Here is a 19,754-nt window from a genome sequence, read left to right as displayed (position 1 = left end):
TCTCCCCTAGAGACAGAATCTCCCCTAACAACACTTAAAGCGGTCAGATGACCGTGTTGCTGGTCGCTCCTCTCTCTGTGCCTATGAGACGGTCCCATAGACTTGCAGGCGTCCTTCCAGGTCACATGACACAGAGTGAACGCACTAAGCCGGCACTTCTCCCTGATCGATCTCCTGATTGGTCGCACCTGATTGGTACCAAGGTTAATGTGCGGCCAATAGCGGATTATTTTTTGACACGTCAGAAGTGAGCGATGATCACCTATGAGGAAGGAGTTGCTGCAGTTTGTGTTCTTGTGTGGAATCTGTTGGCGCTATACAATAATAATAATAATTATTATTATTATTATTATTATTATTATTTGTCTCCCTTCACACTTAGTATTTTGTTACTATACATCCATCATTTAATCTTAGTTCTGTGAATTTTGTTTTGGGGAAATCAAAAATATAATAATATAAAAAAATATAAAAGCTAAGATCACGGATTCACCTTTATTCCAAAAGCAACAGGGATACGGAGCTGCAAGGGTTACGGGCGCCCGCCAGGTTCAGACATGGCTGCCGTCGGCTTCACGTAACGTTACGTGCGCTGGGCTCCCCGCGTGTTGTGCCCTCACTTAAGATGGCCTCTTTACTATGTGTTTCCCTGGTGACGTCAGACGCAGCCGGCTCGCCGTGTCAGTCGCTGGGCGGGGCTGTGGCGGAGTCTGGAAAGTTTTACTAAGTGTCGGAGAGTTTTGGCGGTGACGGCGGGAGCCGGTGTATCCATGAAGAAGAGGAAGGTGAGCGGGACACCGGGGGACGGGGTCACTATGGGCAGCGGGGGGCAGGAAACCGGCGTACCGGGAGGGAGGGGACCGGGGGTAGGAGAGGGACGGGGATGATCAACAAGTGCCGCGACGGCTGTGTGTGAGGTAACAGGGCGATACATGAGGTGTCTGGGGGGAGATAGGAGACTGGTGGGGGTGGTGGGGTAACTACTGGGGGAGATAGGAGGCTGCTGGGGGTAGTGGGGTAACTACTGGGGGGACATAGGAGGCTGCTGGGGGTAGTGGGGTAACTACTGGGGGGACATAGGAGGCTGCTGGGGGTAGTGGGGTAACTACTGGGGGGACATAGGAGGCTGCTGGGGGTAGTGGGGTAACTACTGGGGGGAGATAGGAGGCTGCTGGGGTAGTGGGGTAACTAATGGGGGTAGATAGGAGGCTGGTGGGGGTAGTGGGGTAACTACTGGGGGGAAATAGTAGGCTGCTGGGGTAGTGGGGTAACTAATGGGGGTAGATAGGAGGCTGGTGGGGGTAGTGGGGTAACTACTGGGGGGAGATAGGAGGCTGCTGGGGTAGTGGGGTAACTAATGGGGGTAGATAGGAGGCTGGTGGGGGTAGTGGGGTAACTACTGGGGGGACATAGGAGACTGGTGGGGGTAGTGGGGTAACTACTGGGGGGAGATAGGAGGCTGCTGGGGGTAGTGGGGTAACTAATGGGGGTAGATAGGAGGCTGGTGGGGGTAGTGGGGTAACTGATGGGGGTAGATAGGAGGCTGGTGGGGGTAGTGGGGTAACTACTGGGGGGAGATAGGAGGCTGGTGGGGGTAGTGGGGTAACTGATGGGGTAGATAGGAGGCTGCTGGGGGTAGTGGGGTAACTACTGGGGGGAGATAGGAGGCTGCTGGGGGTAGTGGGGTAACTAATGGGGGAGATAGGAGGCTGGTGGGGTAACTAATGGGGGAGATAGGAGGCTGGTGGGGTAACTAATGGGGGAAATAGGAGGCTGGTGGGGTAACTAATGGGGGAGATAGGAGGCTGGTGGGGTAACTACTGGGGGAGATAGGAGGCTGGTGGGGTAACTACTGGGGGAGATAGGAGGCTGGTGGGGTAACTAATGGGGGAGATAGGAGGCTGGTGGGGTAACTAATGGGGGAGATAGGAGGCTGGTGGGGTAACTAATGGGGGAGATAGGAGGCTGGTGGGGTAACTACTGGGGGAGATAAGAGACTGGTGGGGGTAGTGGGGTAACTACTGGGGGGAGATAGGAGACTGGTGGGAGTAGTGGGGTGACTAATGGGGGAGATAGGTGGCTGGTGAGGGTAGTGGGGTAACTGATGGGGGTAGATAGGTGGCTGGTGAGGGTAGTGGGGTAACTGATGGGGGTAGATAGGTGGCTGGTGAGGGTAGTGGGGTAACTGATGGGGGTAGATAGGTGGCTGGTGAGGGTAGTGGGGTAACTGATGGGGGTAGATAGGTGGCTGGTGAGGGTAGTGGGGTAACTGATGGGGGTAGATAGGTGGCTGGTGAGGGTAGTGGGGTAACTGATGGGGTAGATAGGTGGCTGGTGAGGGTAGTGGGGTAACTGATGGGGGTAGATAGGTGGCTGGTGAGGGTAGTGGGGTAACTGATGGGGGTAGATAGGTGGCTGGTGAGGGTAGTGGGGTAACTAATGGGGGTAGATAGGTGGCTGGTGAGGGTAGTGGGGTAACTGATGGGGGTAGATAGGTGGCTGGTGAGGGTAGTGGGGTAACTGATGGGGGTAGATAGGTGGCTGGTGAGGGTAGTGGGGTAACTGATGGGGGTAGATAGGTGGCTGGTGGGGGTAGTGGGGTAACTGATGGGGGTAAATAGGTGGCTGGTGGGGGTAGATGGGTGGTGGGGTTCCTGATGATGATGGGTGTAGTTGTTGGGATGTTGAACGGCTGGGTGTCAGGTCATGATGATGATGGTCTGGTGGACGGCGATGAAGACGAGGATGGTCTGGTGATGGCTGTCGGTTGTGATGGGGCGTGTATCCAGAATCATCAGCTACAGTGAGATTGGATACTGGACAGCGGCGCGGTACTGAACCACACAGGCCGGTCATATAACAATCACTCATCTGCACAGAGAGGGGTCAGATATAGGGGTCAGCCATAGAGAGGTCAGATATAGGGGTCAGCCATAGCCATAGAGAGGTCAGATATAGGGGCCAGCGATAGCGATAGAGAGGTCAGATATAGGGGTCAGCCATAGAGAGGTCAGATATAGGGCTCATCCATAGAGAGGTCAGATATAGGGCTCAGCCATAGAGAGGTCAGATATAGGGCTCAGCCATAGAGAGGTCAGATATAGGGCTCAGCCATAGAGAGGTCAGATATAGGGCTCAGCCATAGAGAGGTCAGATATAGGGCTCAGCCATAGAGAGGTCAGATATAGGGCTCAGCCATAGAGAGGTCAGATATAGGGCTCAGCCATAGAGAGGTCAGATATAGGGCTCAGCCATAGAGAGGTCAGATATAGGGGTCAGCCATAGCCATAGAGAGGTCAGATATAGGGGTCAGCCATAGCCATAGAGAGGTCAGATATAGGGCTCAGCCATAGAGAGGTCAGATATAGGGCTCAGCCATAGAGAGGTCAGATATAGGGCTCAGCCATAGCCATAGAGAGGTCAGATATAGGGGTCAGCCAAAGCCATAGAGAGGTCAGATATAGGGGTCAGCCATAGCGATAGACAGGTCAGATATGGGGGTCGGCCATAGAGCTAGACTAGCGCCTCTCTTTCTAACGTGCGCACACATGCACACAGCCTGCTGCAGCCATAGTGCGCGCACACACACATGCACACAGCCTGCTGCAGCCATAGCACACACACACACGCAGCCTGCTGCAGCCATAGCACACACACACACACACACAGCCTGCTGCAGCCATAGCGCGCACACACACACACACACACAGCCTGCTCCAGCCATAGCGCGCGCACACACACACACAGCCTGCTGCAGCCATAGCGCGCGCACACACACCCACACAGCCTGCTGCAGCCATAGCGCGCGCACACACATGCACACAACCTGCTGCAGCCATAGCGCGCGCACACACACACACACACACACACAGCCTGCTGCAGCCATAGCACACACACACAGCCTGCTGCAGCCATAGCGCACATACACACACACACACACACAGCCTGCTGCAGCCATAGCACACACACACAGCCTGCTGCAGCCATAGCGCACATACACACACACACACACACACACACACACACACAGCCTGCTGCAGCCATAGCGCACACACACACACACACACACACACACACAGCCTGCTGCAGCCATAGCGCACATACACACACACACACAGCCTGCTGCAGCCATAGCGCACACACACACACACACACACACACACACAGCCTGCTGCAGCCATAGCGCACATACACACACACACACACAGCCTGCTGCAGCCATAGCGCGCGCACACACACACACACACAGCCTGCTGCAGCCATAGCGCGCGCGCACACACACACACACACAGCCTGCTGCAGCCATAGCGCACACACACACACACAGCCTGCTGCAGCCATAGCGCACACACACACACAGCCTGCTGCAGCCATAGCGCACACACACACACACAAACACACAGCCTGCTGCAACCATAGCACACACACACACAGCCTGCCGGGGTGTAATTAATAAAGGGCTTAGACTGATAGAAAATAAACTATATTGATGAGGAACATTTTTAAAATCCAGAGGAAAACTCCAATAAAAATCCACAAAAAAATTATAGCATTTTAAAAGATTTTTTTTTAAAGTGGGCACATTTTTTCTGACTCCAGCCAAAACCAGCTCAGACTCCACAGCCCTGGTCCATGGGGGAAGTGGGGGGGGGGGGGGGGTGTATTAGTTGCGTCTGTACTGGGGAAGGTGGTATGAGTGATGTTCATGGGGGGGTATAAGTAACGACAGGGGAGGTATTAGTGATGTTCATGGGGGGTATGAGTGGTGTTCGTACAGGGGAGGTGGTATGAGTGATGGTCATGGGGGGGGTATGAGTGACGTCCGTACAAGGGAGGTATTAGTGATGTTCATGGGGGGGGGGTATGAGTGACGTCCGTACAAGGGAGGTATTAGTGATGTTCATGGGGGGGGTATGAGTGGCGTCTGTACAGGGGAGGTGGTATGAGTGATGTTCATGGGGGGTATGAGTGACGTCCGTACAAGGGAGGTGGTATTAGTGATGTTCATGGGGGGGTATGAGTGACGTCCGTACATGGGAGGTATTAGTGATGTTCATGGGGGGGTATGAGTGGCGTCTGTACAGGGGAGGTGGTATGAGTGATGTCCGACTATAGGGGAGATTACAGAGGAGGCGGCAGGACTAACCCTCAGTTTGTTTCCAGATAACAGATGGGGTGCGGAGCTCGGCTCACCAGAAGTCTCAGAATTACTCAGCAGTGGAGAAATCCTCTGAGGATGAAGCCGAAATCCGCTGCGTGGAAAAGTCTGCAAGGAAGGGAAATGCGGTGAGGACGCCGGGTCTACAGAGAGATTCCTGTTCTGTGTCATAGAAACATAGAAGGGGTCAGCTGATAAAGCCCCCCCCACACACACACACACACACACCTCCTCACCCCTGGCCCCATCTAGTCCGCCATTATAGTATTTCCTTCCTTGTTATCTTAGGATAGATATACGCTGCTCAAAAAAGTAAAGGGAACACTTAAACAATACAATATAACTCCAAGTGAATCAAACTTTGACATCAGACTGCCCACTCAGGAAGCAGCACTGCCTGACAATCACTGTCACCTGCAGTCAGCAAGACCCCCTCAATAACGGACGGTCCTGCAGGTGGGGACCACACAGTTTTGGTCACTTATGAATGTTGCTGGTGCTTTCACACTGGTGGTAGCATGAGACGGAATATAACCCACACAAGTGGCTCAGGTAGTGCAGCTCATCCAGGCACATCAATGCGAGCTGTGGCAAGAAAGTTTGCTCTGTCTGTCAGCGTAGTGTCCAGAGGCTGGAGGCTACCAGGAGACAGGCCAGTACACCAGGGACGTGAAAGAGGCCGTAGGAGGACAACAACCTAGCAGCAGGACTGCTACCTCCACCGCAGCAGGACCACTGATGGTGGTGGCTTTCAATCACTTATGCCGCCTTGTTTGGCCACTTTGGTGTCATTCTCCCAGGGCCCCAGAAACAGTCTGCAGAGACCACTCAAAGAAGCCCCCAAGGCTCCATCCACCAGGTCCTCCTCTATTTTGGTCTCTCTTCTGGGATCACCTTCAGCGAGGTGCTCATGCTCGCCTGGCGAGTTATCCTACGCCAACTTGGATTTGCTCTTGTACCCCGAAAAGACAGCTAAGATGTTGAGCATTGGGAACAGTCTGGTTTCTGCTCTCCAGGAGATCTTATACCCAGTGGACCTTTAAAGGAAAAGTCCAGCATTTTCAAAAAGCCTGCAGGGGGAGGGGGAAATTGATTACAAGTACGCACTTATCTCTCCCCGTGCCTGTGGGACCCCGCTGTAAGTCATTTCCCCCCAAGTTGTGATGACATCACAACTCAGAAGGGAGAAAAGGCCTGTTCTGGCTGATGGACTAGCCACTTAGGCAGTCAGTGACTAGGGCGGCATCCCACCCCAGACTGGCTGAGCGGCGTGACGTGGAGATCCCGGAGCTGGGGGGGTCCTGTGACCACTCACCACAGGCACAGGGAGAGGTAAGTTGTTACATTTCCCCCCTCCCCCTGCAGGCTGCCAACTTTTAGAAAATGCTGGACTTCTCCTTTAAGAATCGGACTCTTTGGACAAAGTTATCTTCAGTAGAAGGGAATATGCAGGACGAGTATGGAAACCTGTCATAACCGCTAGGAGAATAACAAGCTCCTCTGACAAGAATAGAACAATCTGGATAAACCCATTTCCATACTCTAGCACAGGCATGGGAAACCTTCGGCCCTCCAGCTGTTGCAAAACTACAATTCCCATCATGCCAGGACAGGCCTGCTCTAGCACAATCATATCCCTCATCTGTTTTCACCCGATCAGGTTTCCTTGTGGTCGGCACCTCCTGTCAATCCTTCAAGGGATTGTTTGCCAATTTTTTTTTCTTTCAAATCAAATTGCCAGAAAGTATCAGAGATTTGTCATTTACTTCTATAAAAAAATCTCCAGACTTCCAGTACTTATGAGCTGCTGTATGTCCTGCAGGAAGTGGTGTATACAGTCTGACACAGTGCTCTCTGCTGCCACCTCTGTCCATGTCAGGAACTGTCCAGAGCAGCAGCAAATCCCCATAGAAAACTTCTCCTGCTCTGGAGACAGTTACAGTTACTGGACAGAGGTGGCAGCAGAGAGCACTGTGTCAGACTGGAGAGAATACACCACTTCCTGCAGGACATACAGCAGCTGATAAGTACTGGAAGACTGGAGATTTTTTAACCATTGGTTGTCCAGTGGACGTATAAGAGTTTTCGGACACTTCTCCAGCCCACCCTGGCCACCATGTTGGTCTCCAGTGCCATCCCCACCTTGTCAAAGCAGCTGAGGAGCTGCAGGACCTTATGGATTTTGCCCAGCAGATACACTGTGCCGGTCCCTATCGCTGGTCTGTATCTCAGCTCTGTTCCAGACTCCGCCAGCAGCCAACATTGTGGCCGTTCGTCCCACTTTGGCCTTGGGCGTCGCAAGTGGATTCAGGCTCCAAGTAGGTGATACAGCCATCACTGGTTACTGCTTCTTTCGGAGGGGGGCTCTTTTGGACAATCACTCTAGCCCTCTGGGGGCAAACAACCTTCTTCCAGACCCAGTTCCTCCAATTCCAGACTTTCCCCTTTCCAGCCCAATTCCTCCAAAGCTCTGGGATCCTGAATTTCCCCCCTAACATGAGTGGGCACCTCTCTGGGTTTCAGGGTGTTTGGCCCGAGTTCAGGACATCTGGGTGCAGGACGTGTCACTGGGTTACAGAATAAAGTTCTCTTCCCGGGATTGTTGCGCTCTTTATTCGCACTCTCTTGCATTTAAAGCAGGTTTCCATCTAGCTCTTTATACCTTGTCCTCCAGGGATAGTCATGGTTTCTAATCCCATTGCGGGGCTTCTATCCCAGCTTATTCAGGGTCCTTAAAGTGACCCTGTCACCTCCTTTTTGCATTCTGACATCTCTACACAGGTGTAAAGGGTAAATCAGGGGCGTTGCTAGGGTCTTAAAACATCCGGGGCACAGGCCCCCTGAGTTGACTTCTCCAGTGACGTTACACACACACACTATATATATATATATATATGTGTGTGCGCGCGCGCGCATGTGTGTGTATAACTTTTTTTTTTAAAACAGATGATCACATAGGCTAGTATTTGAAATTGTGACTCACAGTTGACATCTTCTCTGATCAGAGTCACCCACTTTTCTCTTTCTTTTCCATTCGGCCCAAGCCATAACCCTTCTCTCCAGAATCTGACAGGAAAAACATTTTAGGCTCCTTGCTCCAGCACACACAGTGATTAGGTCTCCTCTGTGCCCTATATGCCCTAGCTGTGCTCACATAGTATAGGCCTTCTCTCTACCCCCATATAGTTGTAGCCCCCGCCCTTCCCTCTGTGTCTGCATACATTATAGGCCTCAACTGTGCCTCGAAATAGTATAGCCCCCCTGCTCAGCATCCTTCCTTATATAAAATAGCCCCCCTGCTGTGCAGCATCCTCATATAAAATACCCCCGCTGTGCATTATTCCCATATAGAGTATCCCCTGCTGTGCACCCAAATAAAGTAATAATGCTCCCTGCTGTGCTCTCCCACATTGTTAAATGCCCCTACTGTGCCTCCATATAGTAATAATGTCCCCTGCTATGCTCCCATATAGTAATAATGTCTCCTGCTGTGCCCACATATAGTAGTAATGTCTCCTGCTGTGCCTCCATATAGTAATAATGACCCATGCTGTGCCTCCATATAGTAATAATGACCCATGCTGTGCCCCATATAGTAATAATGTCCCTGCTGTGCACCCAAATATAGTAATAATGCCCCCTGCTTTGTCCCCCATAGTAAAAATGCCCCCACTGCTGTGCCCCCTATATAGTAATATAGCACCTACTGTACCCACCATAGTAAGTCCCCCCCTCTGCCTACAGTAAACCTGCCCCCTACACACACTACTACCCCATCTGAGCCCCCCATACACACACTACTACCCCATCTGAGCCCCCCATACACACACTATTACCCCCATCTGAGCCCCCATACACACACTATTACCCCCATCTGAGCCCCCCCATACACACACTATTACCCCCATCTGAGCCCCCCATACACACACTATTACCCCCATCTGAGCCCCCCATACACACACACTACTACCCCATCTGAGCCCCCCACACACACTACTACCCCCATCTGAGCCCCCCATACACACACTACTACCCCCATCTGAGCCCCCCATACACACACTACTACCCCCATCTGAGCCCCCCATACACACACTACTACCCCCATCTGAGCCCCCCATACACACTACTACTGCCCCAGCCTAGCCAAACAAAAAAAAACATTTTACTCACCTGTCTTCTCCAGCCAGTCAGCCTGGCAGTGAGGTCCGAGGGGGTGGCGGGTTTGCGGCGCGGGTCCTGGAGGTGCGCGTCTGTGGCTGCTGGATCCCTCTGTTGGCAACGATTCAGGAGGGGGAGTCCTTGTAAGTGGGGGAGCTGGGGACCACTCGGGGTGTGGGGGGGCTGTATCTGCGCCAGGGGTCCGTGCGGGTTCCAGGGGGTGGGCTGTATCTCCCGGCACGGCGCCCCCTGTCAGCGCAGATTCCGGGGGGTGAAGGGGCTGTAGCTGCGGCACCGGGGTCCGCGCGGATTCTGGGGCAGGAGGGGTCTACAGCTGGCGGCGCCCTGTGCTGACGTCCCGGGAGCGCAGGAGAGAGGCAGGCCGGAGCGTGCAGCGTCCACTGCGGCCCTCTGTCCAATAAGGAGCGGGATGATGTCACAAGGCGTCCGGAAGTGGTGCCGGCTGATCCCACTCCCGCGGCCCGCCAGCACTGAAGTAACAGCAGCCTGGGGCCTCTGATAGTCATCTATCTCAGACCCGGCTGCTGATATTTCTGTGCTGGCGGGATCAAAAAGACTTTCGGGGCTAGGCTGAAATCATTCGGGGCTTTGGCCCCGAATGATTAAGCCTAGCGACGCCACTGGTGAAGGGGCTGTAGCTGCGGCACCGGGGTCCGCGCGGATTCTGGGGCAGGAGGGGTCTACAGCTGGCGGCGCCCTGTGCTGACGTCCCGGGAGCGCAGGAGAGAGGCAGGCCGGAGCGTGCAGCGTCCACTGCGGCCCTCTGTCCAATAAGGAGCGGGATGATGTCACAAGGCGTCCGGAAGTGGTGCCGGCTGATCCCACTCCCGCGGCCCGCCAGCACTGAAGTAACAGCAGCCTGGGGCCTCTGATAGTCATCTATCTCAGACCCGGCTGCTGATATTTCTGTGCTGGCGGGATCAAAAAGACTTTCGGGGCTAGGCTGAAATCATTCGGGGCTTTGGCCCCGAATGATTAAGCCTAGCGACGCCACTGGGGTAAATTTAGCGTTTTTCATACCTTATTTTATATCATACGTCATGGTGCTTGTTCAAGTAAAAAGTCATCTTTTATCAACTGCAGATTGTGTTAAGTGGGCGGGGCCTAGCGGCATTAGTGCCACTTAGCCCTGCCCACAACACAACAGTTGGCCCCGCCCCCTCGCCAACCATTGGAACAGGCTGGCCGAAAGGTCTAGACCCCACCCCCCTTTACAGCGGCCAACCAATGGGCGTCAAGGGGGTGGGACCAACGGTGTCATTGTGGGCAGGGCTAAGTGGCGCTAATCCAGCGAGGCCACGCCCACTTAACACAATCTGCAGTTGATAAAAGGACACTTTGTACTTGAACAAACACCAAGACGTATGATATGAAAACCGCTAAATTTACCCTTTACACCTGTGTAGAGATGTCAGAATGCACAAAGGGGGGGACAGTGTCACTTTAAGAAAGACAATTTAGGGTCCATTTACACAGATTATCTGACAGAAGCCAAAGCCAGGAACAGACTATAAACAGAGATCAGGTCTTAAAGGAAAGCCTGAGATTTCTCCTCCTTTCAAATCCATTCCTATCTTTGGCAGATAATCTTTCTGTGTAAATCATCGGTCTCAAACTCGCGGCCCTCCAGCTGTTGCAAAACTACAATTCCCATCATGCAAGCTTTGGCTGTCCCAGGCATGATGGGAATTGTAGTTTTGCAACAGCTGGAGGGCCGCGAGTTTGAGACCCCTGGTGTAAATGGACCCTTATGGTGCATTTACACAGAGAGATTTATCTGACAGATTTTGGAAGCCAAAGCCAGGAATGGATTTGAGAAGAGGAGAAATCTGAGTCTTTCCTTTATGACCTGTTCCCTGTTTATAGTCTGTTCCTGGCTATGGCTTCAAAGATCTGTCGGATAAATCTGTCTGTAAACGTACCATAAGTTAGTGAAATCTTGGACAGAAACCCTTGAACAAGATGGGAGCCTCTTTGTTCTGTCATGGAGTCAATGGAGCAGACCAAATTTCTGGGGTCTGCGGGATGCATGTCTCCATCTTGCCCCCCTTCAAGCACCTTCTCTGCTTCTCACTTGGCTTGTACCACTAACAGTCTGTGCTTCTCCTGTTGCACCTTGCAGCGGCCACCAAAGTCCTCATGAGATGATCGCTCTTCTCTATGTATAGGATATATCCACAGCAGCTTGATCTGATGGCATCAGCTCTGTGCCAATGGGGAGTTAGGAGCTTGGTGACAGGTACCACCTTGGAGGCACTGTCCAGGTACCACCAAGGATCCTCAGAGCAGCCTCTTCATTAGTATGCGATTTAACACTGCCACGTCATGGATCTTCCTTCCAAACCTCAGTTTCAGGATCAAGGTTCTCAGATGTTTCCTTCCTGTCTCTGTATGAGGACACTGGTGGTGGCCTCCATGGAGGCGTCCTATTGGCTCATTTATACAAATATGCAAAAATGTCCATGGAGCCTCAATTAAGAGTCTCAAAATGGTGGATTAGCGAGATCCCTCCGGGAAGGGCCCGAACAAGGCGTCGCTCCTGTAGGAAAACCACCACTCACTTATACTCCCGGCAGCTTTTCCTGCCCTCCCTATACTATCCAATTCTCATTCCATCTTGGCGCTTCCGGGAATGTGTCCCAACCATTAGATGTCCGAGAAGAGAGCATGGTGCTCATAATTAGAAAGGCCTAGGTGGGGAATTAATATTGTATCAGGTGCCGATATTCTGGAATCATATGGGTATAGGGTAAGGGGCACACATGCACAGCTTGTTATATCGCTGGCGCTTACCATGTATCTATCATCCCAGTTATTACTGTGTGTATGTGTGTGTATATATATATGTGTGTGTGTGTGTGTGTGTGTGTGTGTGTGTGTGTGTGTGTATATATATATATATATATATATATATATATATATATAATTATACTGTGCGTGAGTAGATCCTGGATTATACACAGAATGAGGATACAGGGGCCAAACACTTGAAGTGGACGTTGATCCTCACTGGCCAGTAATAGCCGATCAGATAAAACGACAACTGCTGTAAATGTTGTATATTAATGGCACTCGTCTGATTTGTTTCAGGCTTCAACCCGCAAAACTTCCAGTAGAAATCTGTCAAAAAAGGTTGGTGACCAGAACAGCAGACTGCAGAGTAGTGACGGCGCCAGGAGAGGAGCAACCAGGAGGTGCCCAAAGGTGACAGTCCGCACCCGTGTGTCTACACGCCAGGTCTCCAGATCCAGCGACTCTGCATCATATCACGGCCTAACAGATGACAGCGGTGATGGTATGGGGTTGTCCGGCATGGCGCATCCGGATGGCAGAGGGGTCTGTGGAGATAACAGTCCCTTCTTCGATGAGGACAGCAACCAGCCCATGCCGCTCGGGAGATTCTTTGAAAACGCTGATCTCATGCAGGTGAGACTGTGGGTCAGACTACATCAGGGCTGGTTTGTAGTCTGTTACCATGGAGACACTTCTGATAAATTGGAACAGTTCACTTCCTGTAATTTTTTACACAGCAGATGTGGCAAGAACTGCGGCGAGCACTTACTGTATCAGGAAAGTTTCATCTCCTCTAATCCAGTTCCTTTAATCCTCAGGACTTTCCGCCGGTTGCCACATCTTGTGCCTCAATGAGCAGACGAGAGCTGAGGAATCTCCACTTCAGAGCTAAGGAGGAGGACGAGGAGGAGGATGATAAGAGCTTGACTAATGAAGATGCCATATAAGTAAGTGACCGGTTTACATGGAGCGTCACCAGACCATGAGGATATGTATTTATAGAGGAGCACGGTCCAGATCTGGTCCCGCCGGCCTCCGGTGAGGCTTCCATCGGTTTTCCACTTTTGACATGCTGTGTTCTAGATGTTGCAGTGTACAATTTTCCCCTCAGGAGCAGCATCATTGTTTTTAGCTGCACCCCTAAGGGTGTACCTGAACAGGAGGACAGTAGAGGAAACGCCTATAGTTTTCAGGGGCTGCCAGCAGAATTCTGACTGCAGCTCTGGAGGTGATCAGTAATAAGGGCATGGTGTCGTATAAAATCAGTACAGTAAGAGTAACTTGGAATAGCTGTCCCTTAAAGGGGTAGTCCAGCCAGGTCCGGGGAAGGGGTGGGTGAAAAAAATAACATCTAGTTACCTCCCTGGCCCACCACCTGTATTCCTCCATCCCGGTATCCCGATCCCCCGCTGACCGCTGTAGCAGTGTCCTGTCTCTGACGCTGAGCAGGCCTGCCAGTCATGTCTCAATACCAGGAAGTGGGGTGGAGCTGGGGGGGGGGAGTGGATGTTGGTTTTTGTTTTACTTACCTCTTCCCTGGGCATGCTGAAAATAGGGATCCTGGCCAGACTACTCCATTAAATGTGTGATCAGCTCTCTACCCACTGTGGTTGTCATCCATTTACATACAGATGTAGCAGAGCTGAGTTGTTCTGTTATAGAGTTGGCTCATCTTCTCCTTTCTTTTCAGGCGCCTGTTTTGCAGCCAGGACACTGGATTGGACCCACTACCTACTGCCTATAACCAACACACAGACTGGTGAAGCCAAAGTGACCTTCTTTGTGTATATGTATATAGGGGATCCACTAACATAGTGCGTGAGCGGGGGAGACGCCATGAGCGCTGGACCCATCACTTCTGGGTTATGGTTGTTGCCGCCATTGGAATAAAGTCCCTACAGAGGTGGCGTCCCTGCTGCTGGGAGTACCAGTACTAAGCATCTGATCCGCACACCCAATGTCACCTATATCACCCTATATACAGCGTGTTCCTTCCTCATGTATGTAACTTTGAAGAGAACTGAAACTATTCCACATGGAGGAAACCAAGAACGGGACCGCACAGGATCTGTACTTAAGGTGCTCAAGTATCATGTAGGTAGCAGATCTGGTTATGTAAGGAAGGGTCAGAGGTAGCAGAGCTGAGATGGACTAGTTTTCACAGCTTGGAATTCGGCTCTGCTATGCCTGGTGATCTTTGTGTACGCAGTGGAAAGCATTGTCTCTGTGGCTGAGCAAAATAATGACGCACCAGGTGACATAGAATAACCGCAGATGTAGCAGAGCTGAGCGTGTTGTGTTTCCTAGCAGACTGCATTATCTCAGGGAGTTAATATGAGCCCTATTGAGTAGTCTCATGACACACTCGGCTCTGCTATGTCTCCATACACGTACACTGTTTTGAAGCATTATGTACCGACTTTAATAGATTTGTGGCAGGTTGTGTTTTGGGTACGGAGGGTTCCTGCTCGGTTTCCTCTCTTTATGTTCATGACAAAACAAAGCTTTAATATTTGGGTGTAGACCCTGACTGGAAACAAGCGTCCATATACTGTGACCCGACCTATGCCCTCTTCATCCTGCTCCTTCATCCCAGTCCAGTGGTCTCTAGCCTAAAGCCTCTCCATCCGCACCACGACGGCCACAGACGCCTAAGGTAGAGCAGTAACATAGTGTGTATAGTGATAGCGGATCACGTGCCTTATGGTGCCCCAGAGCAGGTTGGCTTTGTTGTTGCCTTTGTGTCATAGCGTCCATAGTGAAGATCTTGTCATGAGGAATCGCTGCCAAATAATATCCCGGGGGTGTCTCACATTGGAAGACTGCCATCCATCGCCCTAAGGATGGGGCCACTCAGGACCTCCCTTATGAGACAGATCAGAGAGCCACTAAAGATGGCCTCTCCTAATCCCCCATACACATTAGCCTCACGCAGGAACCTGCTGCCAGACACCCCTGTCAGCGGCTTATCTACCCAAGAACAAAGGCTGAGATGCCTGATTGTTCTCTGCCCTTAAAAGACAGTGTCATCAGAAAATAACTTATTGTGGAAATAATGTTTTTATGGTAAACAGATTTTTTTAAAGAATTTATTGTGACATTATTCCTAATATTCAATTTTTCTATCTATATTATAAAATAATCCTGACGTCTTGCAGTTCTCATTCTCACCACTGGGGCTAAAACTCAGCTGAGACTTCCTGTTGTGTCTGTGGTGAAAAGAGGAGACTGCTGTTAAGTGATCTGTACAGCATTGCAGCGTCATGTGACACCAGTAGATAAAGGAGACAATAGCAGCTCCCTCAGGGGGGACAGACTCAGTCAGACAACAGTCTATTGATGTCTATGTCCATGAGTCTGACTGTAAAGCATGTCACTAAATGCTGTTAAGAACTGCCCAGGCAAGATGGTCGTCAGTACGGGCCAGTAATGTGTTTGGCTGACTTTAATGTGTATGGTCAGGTTAAGTGTCTGAGGTCCGTCCTCCATTACAGCTGATCACTGAGAACAGACTGCCCCCTAGTGCCAACTCCACTCCTGCCCGTTACTTCCTAAATGTAAAGAGGGACCCCGCTCCTATAGAGCCGCACATTGGACTCCTGGCCTCCGCTGATGTCACTACAAATACCCATCGGCTCATGCTGTTCGCCCTGGTTGGCGCCGCGAGGGTAATGGCGCCATCTGGAGCAACTTACCGTAACATCTTTCAGCCACGATAAGTATTTTTAGAGGTAGTTGTATCCTTATTATTATAATGTGTGATGAGACATTGTGTTTTTGTATCTTTATGTTCTGATTTATACAGATGGTATCTCAGCCGTCCATATTATTCTTTAATGTATGATAAATGTTATGTTATATGTAACGCCATTAAAAAAAAGGAAAACTATCACAGGCAACGGCTCCTGTTATCCGTGGATTAAAGTAAGCAGCTTCAAATGGAAGAACGGACGAGACGTCTTGGGTCCTAATCCGGAACAGCGCCATTCTTGGCTATAGGCTGTGTCTGGTATTGCAGCTTAGTCCTACTGGAGCTCAACTGCATTACCAGACAAGGCTCTAGACATAGTGGCGCTGTTTACAGAAAAGACTTCATGCAGCAGACGTCACATTGTCTCCTAACTTTTTAGCATTCTGTCCGGTGGAGGGCCTGTTTTTTGTGGTGAGCGCAGTGCCATAAATACCTCAAAGTTACCTAAAGCCAGGTGTACTGCTGACATATATTCCCCTCCAAGTGTCAGTAGCCACAGGTGAGTGATCAATCACAGCCTGGACCTATAAACCCATAAGAGATACCAGCAGCCTGTACTAACATGGAAGGACCCTGTGAATGTGGTAGATACAATGTGCAGGTACAGCCGTGCGCCCCCCCAATACATTACAGGAGCGGCCGTGCGCCCCCCCCCCCCCCCAATACATTACAGGAGCGTCCGTGCGCCCCCCCAATACATTACAGGAGCGGCCGTGCGCCCCCCCAATACATTACAGGAGCGGCGTGCGCCCCCCCCCCCCCAATACATTACAGGAGCGGCGTGCGCCCCCCCCCCCCCCCAATACATTACAGGAGCGGCCGTGCGCCCCCCCCCAATACATTACAGGAGCGGCCGTGCGCCCCCCCCCAATACATTACAGGACAATGTGCCCCCCAATACATTACAGGAGCGGCGTGCGCCCCCCCCCCCCCCCAATACATTACAGGAGCGGCCGTGCGCCCCCCCAATACATTACAGGAGCGGCCGTGCGCCCCCCCAATACATTACAGGAGCGGCCGTGCGCCCCCCCCAATACATTACAGGAGCGGCCGTGCGCCCCCCCCCCCCCAATACATTACAGGAACGCCCGTGCGCCCCCCCCAATACATTACAGGAGCGGCCGTGCGCCCCCCAATACATTACAGGACATTGTGCCCCCCAATACATTACAGGAGCGGCCGTGCGCCCCCCCCAATACATTACAGGAGCGGCCGTGCGCCCTCCAATACATTACAGGACAATGTGCCCCCCCCCCAATACATTACAGGAGCGGCCGTGCGCCCCCCCCCCCAATACATTACAGGAGCGGCCGTGCGCCCCCCAATACATTACAGGACAATGTGCCCCCCCCCCCCCCAATACATTAAAGGAGCGGCCGTGCGCCCCCCCAATACATAACAGGAGCGGCCGTGCGCCCCCCCCCAATACATTACAGGCGCGGCCGTGCGCCCCCCCCCCCCCCCCCAATACATTACAGGCGCGGCCGTGCGCCCCCCCCCCCCAATACATTACAGGAGCGGCCGTGCGCCCCCCAATACATTACAGGAGCGGCCGTGCGCCCCCCCAATACATTACAGGCGCGGCCGTGCGCCCCCCCCCCCCAATACATTACAGGAGCGGCCGTGCGCCCCCCCCAATACATTACAGGAGCGGCCGTGCGCCCCCCAATACATTACAGGAGCGGCCGTGCGCCCCCCCAATACATTACAGGAGCGGCCGTGTGCCCCCCCAATACATTGAGAAATCATGATGGAGAAAGACTTCAAGGGAGATTTATCAAACATGGTGTAAAGTGACACTGGCTCAGTCGCCCCCGGCAACCAATCAGATTCCACCTCTCATTTTTTAAACAAGCTTTGAGGAATGAGAGGTGGAATCTGATTGGTTGCCGGGGGCGACTGAGCCAGTGTCACTTTACACCAGTTTGATAAATCTCCCCCTTCACACAGAAGATGTCTGACAGAGAACCTGCACAAGCAGTAAGGGAAGGAGAGAACTGGCGCCCCCCATAGTGTGGTGTGCACCACCCTCTCAGGCCTGACCCCATCATGGTGACGCTCGGCCTATAGGGGTCTCCCCTCCCCCCTGCTCCTCACCACCATAAAACAACCGGCAGCAGTAATATCCAACGTCCAGAAGGTTTTATTGCTTCATCATTAAGGAAGATGACGAACTCAGGTTTCTATGGCACACGGACAACAACGTCATCAACGGAGTCATAGATTACCGAATGGAGGTGGAGGTCTTCAGCTATCACCAACCCCCTGCAGAAGAAACCTATGGACAGAGGAGGAAGATGAAGAGTCATGATCTGATGCTCAGCAATTTGTTGAGAAGAACTAGATGATAAACTTAGCTGCTGTTCGGCCCTCAGAGCTGCATGCTTCAGATGCGGTTACATAGTAATACCAGATTGGGAGCCATGATACTTGTGCTTGAAGGCAATGTTTTCCAAACTACCGAGACCAGGGAGAATGGAAGGAAACACTGCCAAATACTGCTACAGGGGTTGTCTCACTGGCACAGATTGCTCGAAGGATGAGCCCCCCCCCCCCCACCTTTGGGGCCGCTCAGGACCTCCCCCACCTGTGGGGCCGCTCAGGACCTCCCCCACCTGTGGGGTCGCTCAGGACCTCCCCCACCTGTGGGGCCGCTCAGGACCTCCCCCACCTGTGGGGCCGCTCAGGACATCTCCCACCTGTGGGGTCGCTAAGAACTTCCACCACCTGTGGGGCCGCTCAGGACCTCCCTCCTATTGGACAGCTCAGGACATCTCCCACCTGTGGGGCCGCTCAGGACCTCCCCCACCTGTGGGGCCGCTCAGGACCTCCCCCACCTGTGGGGCCGCTCAGGACCTCCCCCACCTGTGGAGCCGCTCAGGACCTCCCCCACCTGTGGAGCCGCTCAGGACCTCCCCCACCTGTGGAGCCGCTCAGGACCTCCCCCACCTGTGGAGCCGCTCAGGACCTCCCCCACCTGTGGGGCCGCTCAGGACCTCCCCCACCTGTGGAGCCGCTCAGGACCTCCCCCACCTGTGGAGCCGCTCAGGACCTCCCCCACCTGTGGGGCCGCTCAGGACCTCCCCCACCGGTGGGGCCGCTCAGGACCTCCCCCCTGTGGAGCCGCTCAGGACTTCCCCCACCTGTGGGGCCGCTCAGGACCTCCCCCACCTTTGGGGCCGCTCAGGACCTCCCCCACCTGTGAGGCCGCTCAGAACCTCCCCCCTATGGAGCCGCTCAGGACCTCCCTCCTATGGGACCGCTCAGGACCTTCCCCACCTGTGGGGCCGCTCAGAACCTCCCCCCTATGGACCCGCTCAGGACCTCCCTCCTATGGGACCGCTCAGGACCTCCCCCCTATGGGACCGCTCAGGACCTCCCTCCTATGGGACCGCTCAGGACCTCCCTCCTATGGGACCGCTCAGGACCTCCCCCCTATGGGACTGCTCAGGACCTCCCCCTATGGGACCGCTCAGGACCTCCCCCACTGGTGGGGCTGCTCAGAACCTCCCCCCTATGGAGCCGCTCAGGACCTCCCTCCTATGGGGCCGCTCAGGACCTCCCCCACCGGTGGGGCCGCTCAGGACCTCCCCCACCTTTGGGGCCGCTCAGGACCTCCCCCACCTGTGAGGCCGCTCAGAACCTCCCCCCTATGGAGCCGCTCAGGACCTCCCTCCTATGGGACCGCTCAGGACCTCCCCCCTGTGGAGCCGCTCAGGACCTTCCCCACCTGTGGGGCTGCTCAGAACCTCCCCCCTATGGACCCCCTCAGGACCTCCCCCCTATGGGACCGCTCAGGACCTCCCTCCTATGGGACCGCTCAGGACCTCCCCCCTATGGGACCGCTCAGAACCTCCGCCCTATGGGACCGCT

At 53.2% G+C, this 19,754-nt stretch overlaps 1 protein-coding gene across 1 annotated transcript; it reads left to right on the top strand.

Annotated features, from left to right (window-relative positions):
• The first annotated feature begins 661 nt into the window (after positions 1–661).
• On the top strand, positions 662–16,017 carry C12H1orf174 (chromosome 12 C1orf174 homolog). Its single transcript, XM_069947032.1, has 5 exons — positions 662–785; positions 5,164–5,286; positions 12,428–12,763; positions 12,949–13,077; positions 13,821–16,017. Exons 1-4 carry the CDS (start codon positions 771–773, stop codon positions 13,075–13,077), a joined length of 603 nt encoding a protein of 200 aa, XP_069803133.1. The 5' UTR covers positions 662–770; the 3' UTR covers positions 13,821–16,017.
• The last annotated feature ends 3,737 nt before the right edge of the window (positions 16,018–19,754 follow it).

The sequence above is a fragment of the Dendropsophus ebraccatus genome, chromosome 12 (assembly GCF_027789765.1).
Source record: "Dendropsophus ebraccatus isolate aDenEbr1 chromosome 12, aDenEbr1.pat, whole genome shotgun sequence".
Lineage (NCBI taxonomy): Eukaryota > Metazoa > Chordata > Amphibia > Anura > Hylidae > Dendropsophus > Dendropsophus ebraccatus.
Note: the sequence above shows the minus strand (reverse complement) of the source record. Positions and strands in the feature narration are given on the sequence as shown.